This window comes from Rhinopithecus bieti, unplaced genomic scaffold, assembly GCF_001698545.2.
Source record: "Rhinopithecus bieti isolate Rb0 unplaced genomic scaffold, ASM169854v2 scaffold_16601, whole genome shotgun sequence".
NCBI lineage: Eukaryota > Metazoa > Chordata > Mammalia > Primates > Cercopithecidae > Rhinopithecus > Rhinopithecus bieti.
This window is the reverse complement of record NW_016808732.1, coordinates 1,415,302-1,436,917: the sequence shown is the minus strand read 5'-3', so window position 1 is coordinate 1,436,917 and position 21,616 is coordinate 1,415,302. Positions and strand designations below refer to the sequence as shown.

Sequence of the window (21,616 nt, the reverse complement as noted above, 5' to 3'; positions counted from 1 at the left end):
TTCCAGAGAGAGATATTGGTGGCTGGGACCAAGATGAAGATGCCAATGGAGAGAGGGGGTGAGAGGGCTGGATTTTGAGTTAGAGGTGAAGCCAACAGCGTTTCTCCCAGAGAGGGCAGGCGTGAGAGCTGAGAAGAGAGAGGAGGATTCCTGGGATGGGGACCTGAGCAACTGAAGCATGAGCTGCTGCTGCTGCTGGACTCAGGTTAGATTGTGGGAGGCATGTTGTCAGGGGTAAGTCACTGCCCACTAGGATTCCACAATGCCATGGAGGACGCAGCTGACGTATGAGTCTGGAGTTTGAGGGTGAGGCATATTCCCCGTGCATATTAAAAAGCAAGGAGGAATGTGGGGGTTGGGGGATGCAGTGCACAGAAAGACAGGTGCCAAATGCAAGAACGTTCTGGGTGACGTGTGGTGGTGGGTGCCTCCCTTGAAGCCCCTTCGGAAACTGTGTAAGGTGACAAGGATGTCCCTGCATCTTCCCTGCCTTATGTCTAAATTATTTCCTAACCACATTATTAACTCTGGTGCCAGTCACATTTTTCTCACATTTATAGTAAATTTGAGTAAACCACATGGGCGGGGAGGGGCCCTTAGTATGTGGGGAGTGCCTGGCTTTTCTCTCTGGGTTGGGGGAGCTCTGGGTGAAGCCGTGTTCTGGATGAGCAGCAGAGCCTCGGGCTGGGCTCTGGAATTAGTTTTGATTCCTTCTTTATGGTCTGAAAAGCATTCATTGATTGTAAAAACAAATAAAAATCCTTGTCGGGGCTGTTTGGGAAAAAAACAAAAAAGCTATGTTCCTAAAATAAGGGACATTGATCTGGTGATTGTGGGTCAATGTCTGCAGCCCCCAGGGGATGGGTGCAAGCTCCTTGGGGCAGGGACCTGGCCTGGTTTTGATCCTGTTGTATTCCCCAGGCCTGCCCTCATGTCTGGCCCATAGAAGGAGCTTTGCCAGTGTTTGCCGAGTGAGTGAATGAATGGATAGACAGATGAATGAAGCCCATATCCTGTGATATTTGGAGTGGGAGAAGTGCCAGCAGGGTAACTCAGAGGCTGGCACAGAGAGCCTTACAATTTGTCTCTGTTTCTGAGTGATGGGCGCGTGAAGGTCTATTACACGATTGCTTCTCATTCTGTGAATGTTCCCAGTTTTCTATATTAAGTTAAGCAGAGATTGTCTCTTAATGTAGGTCTGGCTGGGACTTGGGCCATGCATTTGCCATGCTAGTCAGAGCACTGGGACTGTGGCTGGGCTCTCCACTCCTTCAAGTTGTTGCCCCCTCTGGTGTCCATCTTCATCCAGTTCTTCTCCTTGGAACTTGACATCTCCCTGGGCCCTGTCCCCCTTCTCCTTGGTACAGCCAGTGCGCTGCCCATGGAGTGTGACAGAGTGCCGGGCTGCTTTCTGGGCACAGGGCATGCGTGGCCCCCTTTTGTGCTCACAGGTGAGGTGGCTTCTCACTCCATTTGTTAGAGAAGGAGGCTGGCACTCCAGGGGCCAAGTGGCTTGCACAGGTCTACAGCTGGAGAGCCAGGGCCAGGGCCAGACTAGCTCTCTCGGGCTGCAAACCCTAGAGTCATCTGCCACCTGCTGCCACCTTTTATCCCACCCAGTCAGTTACAAAGCCCACCAACCGCATCTTGGGATGCCCCAGTGGCCCAAATATGAATCGTTGCCCCCCTGCACTGGCATGCCCACAACCAGGGGCTGGTAGACTCTGGCAATCCTCAGTCATTGCTAACATCATACAAATTGCATTTTACAGAAGCATGTTGTGGAGACATTTTTTGGATTTGATGAGGAGTCTGTGGACTCAGAAACATTGTCCGAAACATCCTACAACACAGACAGGACGGACAGGACTCCAGCCACGCCTGAAGAAGACTTGGACGATGTAAGCAAACCTGAAGAGGGGGTGGGACCTCACCCCAGACGCTCTCGGGGCGGCACCTCCTGCTTTTGGTGGTTGCAAGTTTCGCTCCCTTGCCTGTAGTTCTGAACCCCAGATGACCCACTCCTACCAGTGCATTATCAAAGCCAATGGCGTGAAGGGAAGGCAGACCCCGCGGCTGTGGGCTCCATGAATGGCGATGGGAGGGCAGCACGTGGGGACCCTTTCTTTCCCCGGCGCTGATTTCCCCACCAAGGAAATCTGTGTCTGCCAAGTTCAAGCTGAGTCACTGAGGAATGTTGCCTTGGGTTTCTTCACCATTTGCAATTAAAACTGCTGCATAATGGTCTCTCCCTGGTCCCCACGCATGTGTGCACACATGCACACACTGCAAGGCAGGAACAGCATCATTGCTTTCTTGACTAAGATAAAGTATATAATCCAAAAATATATAAAGAAGAAGGTGAAGAGCCCCTGAAGTCCCATCACCCCAAAGTCGCCACTTCACCCTGTCCCAACCACCTGTGCCCGCCTGGGTGTATAGCCAGGTTCTTGAGCAAGGTGGATTCGAGAGGGGGCAAAGACCAGCTTCGTTCCCAGTCACCTTCCCCAGGTGAATTCTTTCAGGAGTGCTGATGACATCTCAGGCAGACCTTGTGGGCTACTATGCCTTCCAGTGACAGGAATAGTCACATTTGATTAATTTCCTAAACTGCAGACTTCATTCAGCGCAGACCTTACCCTTGCTCCCGGCTGGGGCCTGTGTCAGGCTTGGCTGCTATTTCCCTAGCTCGCTCTTCTGCCTCTTCCCATGCAGGCCCCTGGTGGCTTTTTCTGAGCCCAGGGAAGGGCAAGAGTGGGAAGGGGTGCGGATGTGCCGGGGTAGCTGGCCCTCAGGGCAGTGCCCTCTGGCAGGGGCAGGTGGATCGTGCTGCCTCTTGGGGGAGCACTTTTCCGGGTCTCCACGAGCTCCGCTTGCTGTGCTGCACCCCACAGCTTCCTGGTGAGGGACTGGGCACTGCAGCTCCTCGCGCCCCAACGTCCCAAGACTCTGAATGGTCCGCCTCCCACACACCTCTGCTCGTTGTCCTCATCCCCTCCTGGTGGCCTTTTCTGTGGAATCCTATCTGGAATGAGTTCTAGGCTGGTTTCCTCCCATGGGTCTATTTGCCATAGGAAAATGTGGCAAGTGCTGTGGGTGCTGGCACATCCGACCCCAAGGTGGCCCTCTCCTTGCTCTTCCATCTTGTGCCAAAACTCTAGGGGACACCTGTCACCTCTGCAGGTCGTCCCCTTGACATCCCTTCTCATGCTGGGAGAGATACACCATCCTCCCCGGCAGCCCACCAGCCTCAGCCCAAGTGCCGGCTGGAGGGAGGGGCCTGGCCGGTGCTGGAGACACACGACAATCCATCAGCCTGTCCTGCACAGGGGTCTGGACTGGGCTACTCAGCCTTTAGGGTCTTGTTCTCAGCCATGGGCCTTTTATGTTTAACTTAAAACAGGACGCGTATTTTCAGTTTGCTTTTTCCCAGCCAGTGATACGTAATAGGCATCTTTCAGCACCAGAGCAAGGGATTGCCTCCTCCTCTCTCGTGGCCATGTGGGGCTTTGCCTTGGATGAGCATCACGCACTGATGGGGGATTTATGCTGTGTCGTTTTCCACACCTGTGAACCATGCATGGAGCTCATCGTATTTGTGTCTTTACACGCTTACGTGGCCATCTTTTTTTTTTTTTTTTGGAGACGGAGTCTAACTCTGTCGCTCAGGCTGGAGTGTAGTGGCATGACCTCAGCTCACTGCAACCTCCACCTCCCAGGCTCAAGGAATTCTCCTGCCTCAGCCTCCCGACTAGCTGGGATTACAGGTGCCCACCACCATGACCAGCTATTTTTGTATTTTAGTAGAGAGGGAGTTTTACCATGTTGGCCAGGCTGGTCTCGAACTCCTGACCTTAGGTGATCTGCCTCAGCCTCCCAAAGTGCTGGGATTACAGGCGTGGGCCACCATGCCCAGCCATCTCTTTAGGATAAACTCCCAGAATGGGAGGTGCTGGGTGGGAGGGGTCACCCTTTACAATGGGGACCTTTGCTTCTGGAGTTGGGGCTGGTTCTGTGGTGTCAGCCCTTTCTCTCCCACCTGCTCCCACATAAGTCAAGTGATTCCTGTGGGTGGGAGCTCCTGGGAGGAGAGTTGATGACTGAGGAGGTGCCTCCTCCCAGCAGCTTTTTCCTCCAGTCCCTAGTTGCTTCCTGGCAATGCAAAGCTCCTCAAGTACCTGTTGGCAGCACTGTGAGATGTGGCTGTTTGATGTTGCCTAAGTTGACCCTGGCACTCAAAGCCACAGCAAGTGTTTGATTATTTATGTTCGTTATTAAAATCAATCATCAATCATTTATTATTGTAATTATGCACTTATTTGTTTTCTTCTCTGTTATGTGAAGACCACAGCCCGAGAGGAGGCTGACCTGCGCTTCTGCCAGCTGACCCGGGAGTACCAGGCCCTGCAACGTGCCTATGCCCTGCTCCAGGAGCAGGTCGGGGGCACGCTGGATGCTGAGAGGGAGGCCCGGGTGAGTGCAGCCAGCCTCAGGGGGCTTGAGGGAGGGGCCCCAGATCACGCAGGTCCTTTCCAGAAGTGTGACATACCCTGGCTTGGACACTCAGAGGGGATTCTGAGAGGTGGTGGGGAACCCATAGCAAGGTCTTTGCTGCGGTTGACATTCTAGATCCCTCTCTGCATCCTCGGTGTGATGGCAGGAGCTCTGGAACATTGAGCTGTTAGAGGAAGCAACGCTACACATCACCTGTGCCATCTGTTTGGAGGAGAGCACGTGTCCAGAATTTAAGACTAAGTGATAAAATCACAGACGTGGCCGGCTTGCAGGCTTCAGGCTCCTCTCCCTCCAGGACTGCGAGCCCCCCGCCCTCCGGGGCGTCCACCAGAACACTTGCAGGGACTCCCGGGTGCTCCCCAGCCACCAAGGCACTCTGGGCCCTGTGGCCACCTCGGTCCAGGACACGCCATTCCTCAGGCTGGGCTGAGCTCTGCCTTCTGGAAACCTCCACCTGCTGGCCCTTCTCCCACCTTCGGGAGTCACATAGACTGGGGCCTGCTCTCCCTTCCTCCTGTGAGTGCGGGGGACTCCCGGAGAGCACACACAGGTGCTTCCCTGCGTCCCCTCCCCATTTCACCCCCACACTGGTCCCCTGAGGCAGGGGGGAATTAACCCCATCTTCCAAATGAGGAAACAGGCTCAGAACTGAACAACTTGCCCCCAAATGCCCAGATGGTACCTAGCAGAGCTGGGAGTCAAGGTCAGGTTTCTCGGACTGAGGGCCTGTACCCTTTTTCAGAGCCTTGTTTGGGAATTCCACAAAGGGATGGATTTTGGTGGTCTTAAAGGTAATGGGCCAGAATAGGACATTGCCTGGCGAATCTGATGGCAAAGGCAGAGAGGAGAGGCCATGCCCACGTGGAGCTTGTTCCAGGGGCAGCAGTGGTCCTGTGTGGGGGGAGCCAGGAGTAAGGGGAGCCAGGAGTAAGGGGAGTCAGGAGTAAGGGGAGTGAGGTCAGCAGGGCAGGAAGCTTCTTGTCCCACCATAAAAGGCTCAGTCTTTATCATCTAGGTCAGAGGAGGGAAACTGTGAGGCTTTGTGTGGGCGGAATCATTTTGATTTTCACTTTTAAATTTTGTCTACTTGCCAACATTTAAAAGTCAAGAGATTCCACAGAGAAATCCAGGTTTGTGACCTCTCTTGAAAGGTCAGAATGTCTGGCAGCAACAGGCGTCCCATTTCATGTGGCTGCTGCTGAGTGGCAGCACCTCCCTGAGATGGGTCATGTGCCTCTGGCTTGCCACAGTCCCCACCACTCCCTGTTACCCCACACCCTGTTGACTTCCCTTATTTCTATGACTTGCTTGGTGCTTGAAGTATTTTGCTTTGCAGCCCCTGCTGTAGATGATAAGGGGCCTGGACGGGGGCTACACAAGTGTGCAAGCGTGTTGAAGTCTGATGATAGCTGAATGAGCTTCAGACTCAGTGAGGACTGGACTTGGTCAGAGAGCTGGTCCTGGACCCCCAGTGTGGCTGGTTTCTGGCTCACTCACCCCCTTGAAAAACAGGGTCCCTTCTCCAGGCTTCTTTTTCCTTGCCTGTAAAACCAGGCAAGTCGGACCTGTTAAACTCTCAAGGCTGTTCCATTCTTAATGATTTTGTGTTTAAAGCTGAGCCATGCTTTTAGTAGGGCAAGGTGGAATATGGGCTCCTAAAAGGGAACCTGTTCCTAAGGTTTGCCTATAAGGATCCTAGGCATTGCTTGCATCAAGGCACGATACTTTCCACTTCCCTGTCACCCACTGGAGGTGACCAGCTCACTGCCTGGTCTTTTCCCTTCCAGACTCGGGAGCAGCTACAAGCTGATCTGCTGAGATGTCAGGCCAAAATTGAAGATTTGGAGAAGTTACTGGTTGAGAAGGGACAGGTGAGCAGGAACGATCTGTGCTCTGTGGATCTTTGCTTTTCTGTCCCCTCGGTGGTGTTCCCAGGGCTCACCCATGTGCCGAGGGGGATGTTCTGTGGGGCTGGATCAGGAGCTCCAGAGACACTAGAGGAAAAAACACTAGCAGAACCCAGGCACGGGTGTGCTTCCTACTGAGCCTGTGTGCCGAGTTTAAAAAATCAAAACAAGGTATGGCATTCTAACTTGGCCTTTTCTTTGTTTGTTTGCCACATGCACAAAAAGGAGGTGATTCCAAAAGCAAAGGTGTGATCAAAACTGTTTTTGACTTGAACCTGAAGAAGAGCTGTCATTTCCTATCAAGATTTTAATTGTGAAAAAGAACCAGCACCCATGACTAACCCTGGGTTATTGCAGAGGCCCCACCTCTGGTCTCTGATTGTGTCTTAGAACAGTCTGGTCCTGTGCTGCTCAGGTTAGAGTCATCTGCACCTACCCATCCACTGCATTTGATTAGGCAAGGCCCGGTTGACAGTAAGACACAGCAGAAAAGCAATGCCTGGGCCTAGACCTGTCCTCTGGAGTCGGGGAGATGCCAGAGGGGGCTCTGGGTGGAAATCTGGCCTCTCAGGGGGTGGCATCCAAAGGTTAGTATGAGTCGGCCTCCTCTGTGTCAGAAGTGCTGCTGTGGTGACATAGGTGACGTAACCTGAATGTCTCCCTGGCTCCATGTGGCAAGGTGTATTCTGTTCACACTCCTGTTTCTCCCTGGGGCCTCTCAGGGATGCAGGACAGGAAGCACCATCGTCTTGGAACTGCCCCATCTTGAACTCTTCCTCTGCTTGGCTGTTTGCTGCCTCAGCAAAATTCATCAGTCACATGGCCTCACTAACAGTGAGGGTGCCAAGGAGGGTGTGGGCAGATGGAGTGTCTGGTGGCCCCCACCCCCACCTGCAGAGAGGCATCTATGGGGGACTGAGGAGGCCGGGCAGGGTCTACTACAGGTCTTAGGCCCAGTGGGACACAGTGGGAGAAAGCAGGCAAGAAGCGAGGGGTGTAAAAGATTCCAGGCAGCTTAACAGAAGCAGCTCTGGAAGAGCACTGCAAAGCTGCAAAGCCAGGAGCTCAGAATGGCTGCTGCAGGGCTCAGGGTTGAAACTGAGGTTCCCATGGAGGTGGACGGCCAGTGACCAGCATGCATGCCTGGCACAGCGTAGGTTGCCACAGCAGACTTTACCAATGGACTGCGTGGGGGAATGTGAGTGCCCAGCCCTCTGGAATGACTTCTGTAAACCGTGGTCTGCATCCTCCGTGTGGTGGGATTGTGATGCAAAGATCACACACTATAGCTGGCCACCTGGGTCAGAGGGCAGCTTTGCCACTTCCTTGTTGCATAACCTTGGGCAAGTTACATGATCTCTTTGTGCCTCAGTTTCCTCATCTTTAAAATGGGGCTAATAATAATTCCTAATACCTTAAGCAGGAGGACAGAGGAGAACCCAGGAGTAGCTGGAGCAGAGATCCAGGTGCCAGATGATAAGACCTTTTTTTTTTCCGGCTGCTAGCCTCAGCTTCCCTCTTCTAGGCTGAGCCGACATATCTGTAACTTGCCTGATCACAGTCTATGACTAACTTAGTGTTGTAAGTAAATGTTTATTCCTTGGTGCTGCAAGGAAAAATCAGCATTCAGACAAAAATGTTCTCAGCAAGGCAATTTTACTCTCCGCAGAAAGGGTGCTGCCTGTCAGCAATCATGCACATTGAACAAAGAAAAGCAGGGATATTTATTCCTTACACATTGGGTCCTTACTGCTGCATCCTATCTCCATTGACTGGAGCTGGACCTCCCAGTCTAAGCTAGACCCAACTGACTAACAACTTAAAACTTTTCTAGATAGGTAAAGGCAATAGAGAACAAAGGAAAAGAGGAAGCTGCTTGCAAAAAGACTTAGAGAAGTAATAACGTTTCCAAATAAGGAAGGGGCATAAGCTGCAAGCTGGGACATGTTTGAGCATGTCTATAACAAATATCTTGGTTAAAGTACAAAGACCTAGAATGTACTTATTCCCTTATATCTAACAGCTACATAGGAGGGGCTTAACAAAGAGTTATTAGTACAAAACAAAGGAGGCTTGAAGGAAGTTAGTTTTTTGAAAGAAACTATTATTTCTAACACTTATGATTTATTCTTTCACAAGAAGGGAAACTTTGAAGAGGAACTTTTTTACTTTCCGCACTTAGCCTCCCCCAGGGGGGTAGGTCCTCTCTGTGTGGCCTGCTCTGCCCTCCATGCCTGCTGGAGAATGGCGCCAGTCTGGGGCAAAGCTTGTGGCTGTTCATCCAGCAAGCACTTCCCAGAGCCCTCACCCATCCCAGGCCCAGTACTGGTACCTGGGACACTGGGTCAGTTTGCTGTTGAGTAACAAACCACCCCAACACTTAGTTATTTAAAACAGCAGGGATTCTATATGCACACAGTTCTGTGGATCAGCAGTTTTGGCTGGGCACAGCCTGCCAGCTGCTGGCCAGGTGCCTCTGCCTCAGGGAGGCCCACCTGGCTTCTTTCTCCATGATTTGGGGCAGGGAAAATGGGCAAGCCGAAGGCCCTAGCAGGGTCCAAACCTCTGCTCAGGTCACCTCTGCTAACATCCCAGTAGCCAGAGCATGGCATGGCCCAGCCCAGCTTTGAGGTTGGAGAAATGGACCCCATTACCTGCTGGGAGGAGCTGCCGAGTCACATGGCAAAGGGGGTGGACACAGAGGTGGGAGGGAGGGTTGCAGCCATTTTTGGCCACAATATGCCACAGACAAAAGGTGGGTGGAGCACAGCCACTCCTCACAGGTGCTCGCAGCCTGTGAGGCCCACATGTGAGTCAGCATGGGAATGACGCAGGTGCCAGGTGCCAGGGAGACAGAAGCCTGGAGACAACCAGGGCCTCTTCTGTGTATTCCATGCACTTGGGACAAGACCCTAGGCCAGGCCTCTGCTTCTCAGCATCCTAGAACACCAAGACTCGGTGAACCTGGCCCAGCCTGGTGCTTGGGAGGGGCCTCTACCCAGCCCCGGCTCTGTGGCTGACCAGCAGAGAAGAAAGAAGGGAGTTGGAGAGGCCTTCTCATGCCTTTACTTATTCCTTCATCTGCCCATTCCGCGATTCACCAAGTACCCCTGTCCCTGTGTGCCAGGCACTGTGCCAGGCTCGGGGTGCCACAGTGATAAGATGGACTTGGTGCCATGTGCTCACAGGACTTATCCAGGAGGATATGGCCAGGCAAAGAAACGTGGGAAGGGTGTCACAAGCAGAGACAGTAGAATGAACAAAAGCATATCTGTGGCTCTGGCCAGTCCACGGGGTATGAGGTCAGCCTTCCGCAGGCATGGAGGGTCTGCCAGTGTGGACCAGTCACCCTGGAGCCACGTTTCTGTCCATTAGACTGACAGAATGAAGTCATCGTGCTTTGGGGAACGTGAATGAAGTGGAGAAGGGATGCCCCACAAACCAGCCGTTTCTCTTTTAGGGGTTTAAAAGTTGACAGGGACAATGAGGACACATCACGGCTGTCATTTTCTATGACCTTTCCGTCGTCAGTTTCGTAGAAAGTGACCTTTCTCACTAGAAGTTTGTTACTTGGTCATCTGTTTGCTTCCATGAATGTGACCATATTTAGTGCTTTTCCTTAGGATTCCAAGTGGGTTGAAGAGAAGCAGCTGCTCATCAGAACAAACCAAGACTTGCTGGAAAAGGTGCGTGACCCGCCTCAGGGAAGCACAGAGCCCCAGGCCAGTTGGGACCCCGCAGGCCTGCTCAGACCACACGGGTCGTGCCCAGCGCCATTTGGGCGCTCCGGTGACCAGGGCCTCAGGGCCTGCACGCCTCCTAGGAGGAGAGATGTCCTTTCACATGGAATCAAAGCCACATCCGTGGTTCTATCCTCTGCGACCAGGTCTGCAGAGTTGGTTTAGATCATCCTCCTGGGGTACTCCACAGAAATGCAGAGACCTGGCCTGTCTTCCCAGGCCACCCTGCAGAAATGGGGAGGGCTGGCCCCAACCTCTGGGGACACCCTGCAGAAATGTGAAGAGTTACCCTGTCCTCTGGGGACAGCCTGCAGAAATGGGGAGGGCTGCCCTGTCCTCTGGGAACACCTGCAGAAATGGGGAGGGCTGCCCTGTCCTCTGGGAACACCTGCAGAAATGGGGAGGGCTGGTCTATTGTTGGGCTGGTCCATCTTCCTGACATTGGGCTCCAGGCCACCTCTGCTGTGGCTTTATGGTCCAAAGCCCTTCACCCACCAGTGTGGTGGGCACCCGAGGCAGGTCCATGGGCATATCTTCAGGCTATCTTTGCCCAGTGCAGTTGACCCATAATGGGAACTGGGCCTCTGTTCTTCTCCTTCTGGTTGTGGAACTTTCCAGAGCTCTCGGGGAGTCTGCTTCGGGGTAGCTCTAATGCTTTGGAATTAAAATCGTAGCTTATTTTTTCCTAATTGGTGTGCAATTCACTTATTCCTTTTGTAAATTTACTGCGTTGTGCAACCATCACCACAATGCAGTTCTGGAACATTATGGGCCTGGTAAAGACCCCTCCTGCCCATGTGCAGTCCCCCCTCTGCCCTGCCTCCCGGCCCCTGGCAGCCTCCAGTCCACTCTGTCTCTGGATGTTGCAAATAAGTGGAGCCAGACCCTAGGTTAGGCCTCAGCTTTTGAGCATCCTGGAGCACCAGGACTGGAGGAACCTGGCCTGGTCCTGGTGGGGGGCCTCGGCCCAGCCCCCTCTCTGCTGCTAACCAGCATGTGACCCCATTCCCTTCCCTACATTTCTCAAGAGCGTTTGGGACAAGGGCATTTGGGATGGCAAGCAGCCCCGGGCCTTGGGAGAATTTTAGCATCTTTAGTGTCTTGTTCACTGAATTCTGGGAGCCATGGAAAACCCTCACCTCACCCTTCATCCCATTTCTAAAGGTCTCCCCGGGGGGGGATCACCTGGCAGAGGGCCTGCTCTAGCCTTCTGTAATGGTGCTGTAGGGCCCCGCTCTAGCCTTCTGTAATGGTGCTATGAGGCTTTCTTTACTCAAAGCCCTCATTTACTTGCGTTGTTTTAGTGAATTCTCGCTGCTGCCAGGTGATGGGTGCTACTGTTTCCCTTCTTGGACAGAAGCTGAGGGCTGGAGTAGTTGGCTAAGTGATCCAGCATCTCCCAGCTGGGACTGGGATGCAGGCAGTGTCACTTCGCACGCTGATCTGTGCTCTCAGAGAACTCCTGCCTTTACGGCTTCGTCTGCAAGCTCTGTGGGGAAGCAGGAGGGGGCCTCCCTGCCGCAGTTGGCTGGGCCTCTGTCTGGGTAGGCTGAATCTGGTGGGGCTTGAGTTGGAAAGACCTGGACAGGCTTTGGGTGTGGCACTCTTGCTTCCCAGTGTTTGGCCACAAGGGAGGGACTTAATAGCTCCATGCCTCAGTTTCCCCATCATTCATTTATTCAGCAAATATATAAGTAGCCCCTACTCCACTGGGCCAGGCTCAGAGGTGCAGGGGTGAACCTGGCCCAGCCTCTGTCTCCTTCATTCCCAGACGCATCAGGAAAAAGGACCTGCAGCACCTGCCTCCCTTGCTGCAAACCCAGCCCTCTCCCGCCCCTTGCCCACGTGGCCGGTCCTCTGCTTCCCTCCAGCCACTCAGTCAGGTGGCCTGTGACCAGGGGACCCCAGTGCTCCCGCCCATCCTGTTAATCCGCAGGTATCTTTGCTCTAGATTTACAGACTGGAAATGGAAGAGAACCAGCTGAAGAACGAAATGCAAGATGCCAAGGATCAGAACGAGCTGTTAGAATTCAGAGTGCTAGAACTCGAAGTAAGAGACTCTATCTGTTGTAAGCTCTCAAACGGAGCAGACATTCTCTTTGAACCCAAACTGAAATTCATGTAAAGCTCCCAGATGTTTTCAAGCATGTGGAAAGGGGACATGTTCTAGTTTCTTTCTTTCTTTCCTTCTTTCTTTCTTTCTTTCTTTCTTTCTTTCTTTCTTTCTTTCTTTGTTTCTTTCTTTCTTTTTTTTAAATCTGTATGTTCAGAATAATTTCACTGCCTTAATGTGTTCTGGAGAGAGTGCTCACCCAAGTCTATGGACATGTACCAGAGCTAATATATTTATTGCCTATGGCTTGTTTTGCACTTAATAAAATAATTTGTTTTTGCAATATTTTGCCTTTTTTATTTGTGTTTCATTTCCATAACTACTTCTTTCCTGCATGCATAGTCACCGGGTACGCATTCTGCACACCCAGACGGAAGCACTGTTGCAATTAATAACACACCTTTTTAAGTGATCTTGCATGCAGTAAATCTCACCTTTTGAAATAGCAGAGTCTGACCTGAGCCAGCAATTGATTCTAGAATGTGTTTAATGCCAGTTTGGGCTCATTTTCTATTTGCCAAGGTAAACACAAGGTAAGTAAAGACAGGGTAGAAGGATGTATTTGCATAGGCGTTTAAGAAAACTAGTTACGTTGTTCAAACTCTTTTATGCAGTAAATACAGACCCAGGCATTGCAGCAATATTGGGCTAAAGAAATTACTATTTGCAACTCAAACTGCAACTCAAAACTACTGGAGGGAGATCAGTTGCTGTTCACGTGTAGAAATCCTGTTCCTTCGGGAACTGCCCCAATGCACCGAGTGAGATTCAGTGAAAGAATACTAATGGTCTTACTGCTTCCAGCTGAAATCTTACCTCGGGTGTGTTACTGTATTGCCTTGCTCTCATGGTACTTCATAATCCTTTGTTTCGTTTCTGTTGAAAAATCATTGGCATTTTAAACATCACTTAAGTTTGTGATGAGTTTCTCTAAGCACCTGTAGTGGCGCGGCTCTGCTGTCTCTCAGCTGAAACCTTTGCATGCGTGAAACCCTCAAAGTGAGCACCCTCACAGTGTCTGTGGCTTCCCCAATTTTGTTTTCTCCTCCCGGCTTGAGTGACAATTCTGTCTGCATTAGAGCTGACCGTGTGTACCTTGTCGTGTGGGCAGGGACCTGTGGCCTGAGTATTTCTCACACCAAGTGTGACTCAGCTCTTGGCTCAGCATGACATGAGCATTTTATTTGTGCGGCAGAATTGGAAGTTATGTGAGATCATTGTTAATACTCCTGCCGCTGTTAGAGAACCTTTCACAAATCCTTGTTATGAGTCTTTCTCATGAGAATTCTGTAAGCACTACCCAGTTCACTAAAGTTTTCTTTAATGGTCTCCACCCTCCTTCAGAACCACCAGAAACAAAATGGCTTTTCTTTGAGACAGAGTCTCGCTCTGTCACCCAGGCTGAAGGACAGTGGTGTGGTGCGCTCTTGGCTCACTGCAACCTCTGCCTCCTGGGTTCGAGTGATTCTCCTGCCTCAACCTCCCTAGTAGCTGGGATCACAAGCACACACCTCCTCACTCAGCTAATTTTTGTATCTTTAGTAGAGACAGGTTTCACCGTGTTGGCCAGGCTGGTCTCAAACTCCTGACCTCAAGGGATCCACCTGCCTCAGCCTCCCAAAGTGCTGGGATTACAAGCATAAGCTACCATGCCCGGCCTACAAAATGACTTTTGTTCATATAAAATCCGAGCCTTGGGGGCCACTTTTTCTATGGAGACGCCATTTAAGTAAATTTGCTGGTACAAAGGCATCTGTGGAATGGAACCATCATGAATTTTTTTTTTTTTTTTTTTTTTTTTTTTTGACTAATAAGGGAAATAGGGTTTCCTTACTAGACTGTTTCAAACCTAGTTTAGTCAGCTTAGGGCTTCATGGAAATTGATTGAATTACTACCCAGTCCTCCCTCTTTCCTTCAGTCTCACTCCAGAGCATCTTCTTAAGCCCTGCCGTCTAGATTTGTGCCTCTCTTGGCTACATCTCTTTGTTGAATTATTCAAGAAGCCCATTGGTTCCGTAGCTAGATTCTGCTAGAATGGCCCAAAGTGTGTTATTTTGTACCTTACTGTAACTTTCTCAAACCAAAGCAGTTTGATTGAAAGGTGTAATTTGCAAAGGTCTTCTCTGCTGCCCCGCCATGACAAATCTGTCCATCGCTAAAGTGTTTAAAGTCCGTTCTGTGCAGGAAACACATCTGAGACGTGAGTCCTGTTCTGCCACTGTGCTTTAGCCCTGTAAGTAATTAGGTTTTCCCAACCTTTTAAAAACTTGTCACTTACGTATGATTAATAAATACCTCTTTCGGGAAAAGACTTGCTCTTCTTCCTCCCTTAGTAATTGAGCTTTGCTGTAAGTCTAAGGCGGGGTAGAACAATCACTGGTTGTGCTAGTGTGGTTCAAAAAAAATTGTGAATGGTATTGGCAGATTGTGCTGGAAAGAACAGAAAGCCGGCCTTTGGGGCCGGGCGAGGTGGCTCACGCCTGTAATCCCAGCACTTTGGGAGGCCGAGGTGGGCGGATCACCAAAGGTCTCTGGAGTTCGAGACCAGCCTGGCCAACATGGTGAGACCCCGTCTCTACTAAAAACAAAACAAAACCAAAACAACAACAACAACAAAATTAGCCCAGCATGGTGGCGTGTGCCTGTGATCCCAGCTACCCGGGAGGCTGAGGCAGGAGAATCGCTTGAACCCGGGAGGTGGAGGTTGCAGTGAGCCAAGATTGTGCCATTGCACTCCAGCCTGGGCGGCAAGAGTGAAAAAAGAAAGAAAGAAAGAGAAAGAGAGGAAAGAAGGAAAGAAGGAAGGAAGGAAGGAAGGAAGGAAGGAAGGAAGGAAGGGAGGGGAAGGAAGGAAGGAAAGGGAGAGAGAAGAAGAAAGAAAGGAAAGAAAGAGAAAGAGAGAGAAAGAAAGAGAAAGAAAAAGAAAGAAAGAAAGAAAATAAAGAAAGAAAGAAAAAAGAAAGAAAAGAAAGAAGAAAGGAAGAAAGAAAGAAAAAGAAAAAGAGAATGAAAGAAAGAAAGAGAGAAAGAAAGAAAGGAAGAAGGAAGAAGAAAATCAGCCTTTGGGTCCTCAGAGTGTGGGACCTCAGACTCAGCCTCCCTGAGCCACTGCCTCCTCTTTGTCTGCAGAATGAAAGCAATGAGCCTGCCTCCTGTGGTTGTGTGAGGATTAAACAGGAGAGTGGTGTGCCTGGCACAGGGTAATAAACCATAGTTGACGGCTTTTGCTATCTATTCAAATTTAGTGCAACTGTGTTTTTTAAATTTTGTAATTCTGTGACTTCACAATGGATAAAGCCATGGTACCCGGTTAACCATTTCTCCCTAGATGAATAGGTAAGAAGTAAACACATTTCCAAAGGAGAACGGCTGCGTGGGAAGGCGTGAAAACATCGTAGTTCACGGACGAGGCTGCTTCTAGTCCGAACTCGCGCTTTTTAGTAACATCTGTGCCCACTGGAATTCCTTGGTTTTTGCTGAGTAACGTGGGAAAATGGCAAGTGGTAAATAATCCGGTCACATTCTGTTTTTAAACCGAATCTTTTCCCCAGGAGAGAGAGAGGAGGTCGCCAGCATTTAACCTCCAAATCACCACCTTCCCTGAGAACAACAGCAGCGCTCTCCAGCTGTTCTGTCACCAGGAAGGAGTTAAGGTAGCGTGCCTGGGGGGTGCCTCTGCTAAATGCCAGCCAAGGGCTCGCTCCATGCCCGGCTCAGTTGTAAAGGGGGAGTGCTGGGATAGAATTGATTTTCATGAGATACCTCTTGTGTTAAAAGTCATAGTTTGGCCATTTATTAAGGGGTCACCAAATGTGACTCTATTTTGACCCATGTGTTTAAAACAGCAGAGGCTTGGTATATTGCCCCGAGGGTGAACCCCAGCTCCACCGCTGCTCTGGCCTGTAAACTTCCTGAGCCTTAGCCTCTTTGCTATGAAATCCAAATGACAATACCCACACCATGAAGCTGGGGTGATGATGAAATTAGATCATGAACAGATGCCAAGTGCCTGGCCCTGTGCCTGGCACAGCAAGGTTCTGTAGATGGTGGCTGTGGTGGCTAGAAGGGTCCGGGATTTGCCATGTCCTAAAGCCCTGGTCAGCCCCAGGGACAGCGTCCTGACTCACCCGATTCCATGGCCCTTCTAGAAAGCAGTGTTTGTGCTGGTGTAACACTCAGCAAATGAGCAGCAGTTATGCCTTCTCTCCCTCACTCCCCAGAGGAACGGCTGGGCACAAAACTTGGCCGGAAAAGAAAAGAAAGAGCACAGTGTCTTGTCGAGAGGAAAGGCCGTGGCCCTAGAAATTGGTGTGGTTGGTCTCTGTAGCTCACACAAAAATGAACGTTGGAAATCTCTTCCAGGATGTGAATGTTTCTGAACTTATGAAGAAATTAGATATCCTTGGCGATAACGGGGTAACTATGAGCGATCGGTTTCTGCTTTCGTGTTCTTGTTTTGATCTGGGTGTATTCTGTGTGACTTTTGTTTTGTTTTGTTTTGTTTTTAATTTCTCTCTGATATAAGAGATCTAAGAAGTACAATGTAAGGCTTTTGTATGGCCGTGTTCCTGGGTGGGTGGAGGGGTTGGTATTCGTCAGAAGTGGGGTTTTGAAGTTAGGTTCCCCTGACCTGTGAGTGAGGAGGGGACGGGAAGGCCTGAGAACCCCTACCCAGAATGCAGGTGGAGTCACATGAGATTTGTGAAATCAGAAAGGGATCTTTTGGCTATCCTGAAAGATGAACTTGAATGCAGCCATGTTTCACAAAAGCTTAGTGCCACTCTGTGAAATGTCCCCAAACAGAGGGACAGAAGCTGTGTGCCTGATGTGCTGGCCCCATTAGCGAGAGGGAGCTGACCCTCGGGTGCAGCTCGGAGAGAAGCTAAGAAAGTTGCCTGGTGTTGGCCGGGCATGGTGGCTCACGCCTGTAATCCCAGCACTTTGGGAGGCTGAGGCGGGCGGATCACCTGAGGTCAGGAGTTCGAGATCAGCCTGGCCAACATGGTGAAACCCCATCTCTACTAAAAATACAAAAACTATCCAGGTGTGGTGGTGTGCATCCCAGCTACTGTAATCCCAGCTACTCGGGAGGCTGAGGCAAGAGAATCACTTGAACCCAGGAGGCGGAGGTTACAGTGAGCCGAGATCACACCACTGCACTCGAACCCAGGTGACAGAGAGAGACTCCATCTCAAAACAAACAAACAACAACAAAAACAAACAAAAAAGCTTGCTTGGTGCTGACTGTCTACACGTGGATTTGGGATCCAGTGTCAAATGCCCTTGCCCATTTTTGTGTTTTAGAATTTGAGAAATGAAGAACAGGTTGCAATAATCCAAGCTGGAACTGTGCTTGCCCTGTGTGAAAAGGTAGAAGCCAGCGGCATTTCTGTGCTCACACCTTGTCCCGGCTTCCCAGCACCATACAAGAAACTGTACATTGGTGTCTTGCTTTGCGTGGGAGCATGCATTCCAGTCCGTCTGCGTCTGCATGTGCCCGTGCATGCCTTTCCGTTTTCTTCATGAAGGAAGTCCCACATGCTTGCTGTAGAAAACCCAGAGATGCAGGAGGAAATCAAAACCCGGTGGAGGAAACAGTCTGTCATATTTGTGTAGTTCCTTCCAGTGGTTTCCCTGTGTCCGTTGTTTTTAAACTTAGTTGAAATGATACTTGACATCCGGTTTTCAATTAAGCTTTAGAAGCATCCTCCATGCCATTTAACGTGGTTCATAAATGTGTTTAAATGGCTGTGCATCTCTCCATCACACAGTTCTACCGTTAGTTACTGAAGCCCCTCTTAGCTGTTAGATATCACAGGTGTTTCCCCCCCTTTTTTTTTTTTTCTACAATCATGCAGTGGTAAACTGCACATTTTTTACACATAAATTTCTATCTACATCTTAAAATATGCCCATAGGATATGTTTTAGAAGCAGAATCACTGGGCCAAATAGTAAGAATGTCTTGAAGGACTTCGGCATGGTCAAAACAGTGTCCAGAAAAGCGGCACCAGTTACCCTTCTACCTGCAGCCTTACACATTGTTGATTTATGCTTGACATGGCATGTTACCGCTGCTGAGTACTTTGTCGATTGGATGGTGAAAACTGTATCATGTCATTGTTTTCATTTTTATTTGAGTGCTAGTGATACTGAGTTTTTTTGTGTGTGTATTATCTATTTTCTTCTCCTTCCTTGTGAATTGTAATTGCATTTATTTTGAGGGTTTTCCATTGGATTTATTCACCCATCCATGCATTCATTCATTTGACAAATATGTATTCATTGTCATTGTCTTTCTTACTGACTTCTCTGCGTGCTTTACGTATTAAAGATATTAGCTTTTTGACCTGTTTGTTACAAAACACATTCCTGATGTGCCTTTTACATTGGTTTAGGGTGTGTTAGAAATACACAACTGTTTAGGGCTAAAGACCTTTTCCTTTCAAAGCACATGAGTTCAACTTTAAAATGCTATTTTTGCAGTGATGAGGTCTTAATGATCTTAGTTGGGATTCACTCCTGAATCTCTGGAAGGGTATTTAAACTAGCAATAGTTTCCTTCCCAGGGCATCTGTTCAATCCCTCAATCAAGTAAAGGATACTAAATGTTGGTAACAGACTTATGGCCAAACCTTGCCCAAGGTCACACTGGTAGGCAGTGAGAGGATTGGAACTCAGCTTTCTCCCGTTCCTATCATCACTAAACCTGGCTGAGCTTGTGTCCTCAGGTGAACCGCGGGACAGGGATGACTCACACCTGGCCAGCTGGTGGCCATCAGGTGCAGGTGCAGGTGCAGGCATGGGGCGGGGCACATGAGACACATTCAGCACACCTTCCTTTCCAGCAGCAAAACCTTCCATGGCTGTCTAGGCTCCTCCAACAGTGCTCCGTGTAGAGTCACACAAAGTGCTGATTAAACACTTATGACATTTATGACTCAGTTTACTCAACATCCACTGGAACATTTACTGAGAAAGAGCATGTTAGTGTCAAGTGCTGAGCACGGCCCTGGTAGACGTGGAGATATCACATCCACCAGTGTCTGATTTGATGTCGGGGAGGCCTCTCCTGGCTTGGGTCTTGGCGACACCACTTGCCAGCTGCAGGGGTTTCGGCCAGTTTCTCACGTCTCTCTCAGCCATGACACCGAGCATCCTGGTGGCTCACAGTCTCTGTCGGAATCCGCGAGGCTGCATACTTCAGTGGGATCAGGCATTGCCATCTGGTTCAGTCAGGCACCTGGGGCTGTGCTTGCTTCCTGGAGATGCTTGGTCAATGCCTGTGGATCGGGTGAGCAAGGAGTAGGAACCTGCCAGTGACTCAGGTGGCTGGTTCATCACGGGGCTGGGGCAGAGGGCATTGGAGGGCCAGGGCACCAGCTGGCAGGAGGCTTCCAGCCTTGGTGAGAGCAGCCCTCTGCAGGGCACTGAGTTCTCCCACCTGAGCCATTCCTGATTCGCCTCTCCCCACGCCCAACCCACAGCAGGTGTTCCAGGCCTGCACCTTAGGTCCCCAGCGCTCCTCATCCTCTGGGCATCTGTGAGATTAGCAGCCCTCTAGGACAGATGAGGAGGGGGAACCTGTCTGGGATCCGGCCACTGTCTGCTTGACCCTCACCATCCTCTGCTTGCCTGGCAGCTGCCGACCTCCCCGCTTGCACCCTGCCCAACCCCACTGCCGCCCGCCTGCCCCTGCCCACTAACCTCCCCAAGCTGGTCAGCCTGGTGCCGTGCCTTGTACCCTACACACTAGAGAGCCGTGCTGGCCGCCCTAGTCTGCCAGCCCCTCACAACCCCTACTGATGGTTATGGGGCCCCGACTCTAAGCCTGGCACAGAGGTGCCCAGCTCCCTGTCTTTGAGGACTGGACTTAAACCATAGTTTTCTCAGGTTGGGTTCTAGGAGACACTGGCCCTGCCATTTGTCTGTGGATAAAGGTCCAGTAAGCTTGGGAGTTGCCACTTGTCTTCTCCCAGCCTTGTTGGTGTGAGAGCTCCTCAGGTCCAGAAGTGGACCCTCATGTGGGGTGGGAACTGCATCAGCAGGACCCCCTGAGAATCTGGCAGGACCACTAGGGAACTGACGGTCTGCTTTGCCTGGGACTGACAGCTTTCCTGGGACATGAGAATTGCAATGCTAAAAGAGGGACAGTCGTGGGCCATCAGGGACAAGCTGGTCACCCTAGAGCCGACAGGCACTGCAGGGAAGTTTGCAGAGGGGGAGAGCACCTGCAATGTCACTGCCAGAGAAGGCTTTCACAGACAGGCCCAGTTAACCCCCATGCCACTAAATACTCCTTATTTTAAAAATTGTCATTCCATACTGGTATCCGAATAAGCGGAAGTCAATGTCAATGTTCCCTTAGAGGCATGAATTTTTTTTTTTTTCCAAGTCAGAGTCTCATTGGTCCCCCAGGCTGGAGTGCAGTGGCATGATCTCAGCTCACTGCAACCTCCACCTCTAGGGTTCAAGCGATTCTCGTGCTTCAGCCTCCTGCAGCTGGGATTACAGGCATGTGCCACCACGCCTGGCTAATTTTTGTAGTTTTAGTAGAGATGGGGTTTCTCCATGTTAGCCAGGCTGGTCTCAAACTCCTGACCCCAAGTGATCTGCCTGCCTTGGCCTCCCAAAGTGCTGAGATGACAGGTATGAGACACCTCAGCTGGCCTCGAAGCCCATTTCTCAGTGTGCAGGTGAAGTGCAACCTGAAGGAATGTTCTATGATGTGCCTGTGTTGATTTCCCTGCAAACAGCATCTTGCACCGGGCACGTGCCTTCCTCATCTCTGCCCACTGAAGCCCTGCCCAGTCATCAAGGCACAGGCATCCATCCTGGCGCCCGTCAGCCCCACTCCGGTTAGCCACGTATGGGATCAGGGCAAGGTCTCACTCGCCTCAGCACATGGCACGTGCCCTGCAGAGAAACTGAACCATGAGACATTGGAGGGTTTATAAATCATAGCAGTCACATCTCTTCTCCCTCAAGTTCAGAGTGGATCGAGAAAAAGACACCAGCCTCAGCCAGGTGGGAATGTCTTAAAGGCCGTGTTTTCGCTGGTAACGATGGATAGGAGAATGAGGCATAGGTCTGAGCCATAGTCAGACTTTCTAATAGTTGGCCCTGAGTTGAAGCCTTGGGACCCTCCCCAAAGGGAGAGGGGAGAGATGAGCCCCACCAGTTGCAGGGGATCCAGGCTCTGCACCTGAGGGGTCCTGGGAGTCGGGGCACAGAGAGCAGCCCCACCCTGCAAGAGGCTGCCCCCATGAGGCTGCTCAGGTTCCCATCAGCACCTCGCTGTGGGTGGACTCCCTTCTCCTCCCCAGCCCAAGACCCCCTCT

At 50.7% G+C, this 21,616-nt stretch overlaps 1 protein-coding gene across 2 annotated transcripts in view; it reads left to right on the top strand.

Annotated features, from left to right (window-relative positions):
- Positions 1 to 21,616, top strand: part of JAKMIP1 (janus kinase and microtubule interacting protein 1) — a 175,362-nt gene that overhangs the window by 134,172 nt on the left and 19,574 nt on the right. Inside the window, exons 9-14 of one of the 2 annotated variants that reach the window (XM_017887098.1) lie at positions 1,773 to 1,901; positions 4,345 to 4,473; positions 6,303 to 6,386; positions 10,046 to 10,108; positions 12,114 to 12,212; positions 15,828 to 15,929. In XM_017887098.1, coding sequence (XP_017742587.1) covers positions 1,773 to 1,901; positions 4,345 to 4,473; positions 6,303 to 6,386; positions 10,046 to 10,108; positions 12,114 to 12,212; positions 15,828 to 15,929 — 606 coding nt within the window. Of the gene's footprint in view, positions 1 to 1,772; positions 1,902 to 4,344; positions 4,474 to 6,302; positions 6,387 to 10,045; positions 10,109 to 12,113; positions 12,553 to 15,827; positions 15,930 to 21,616 lie in introns of those variants that run through there. The other variant, XM_017887097.1, reaches the window with a different exon arrangement.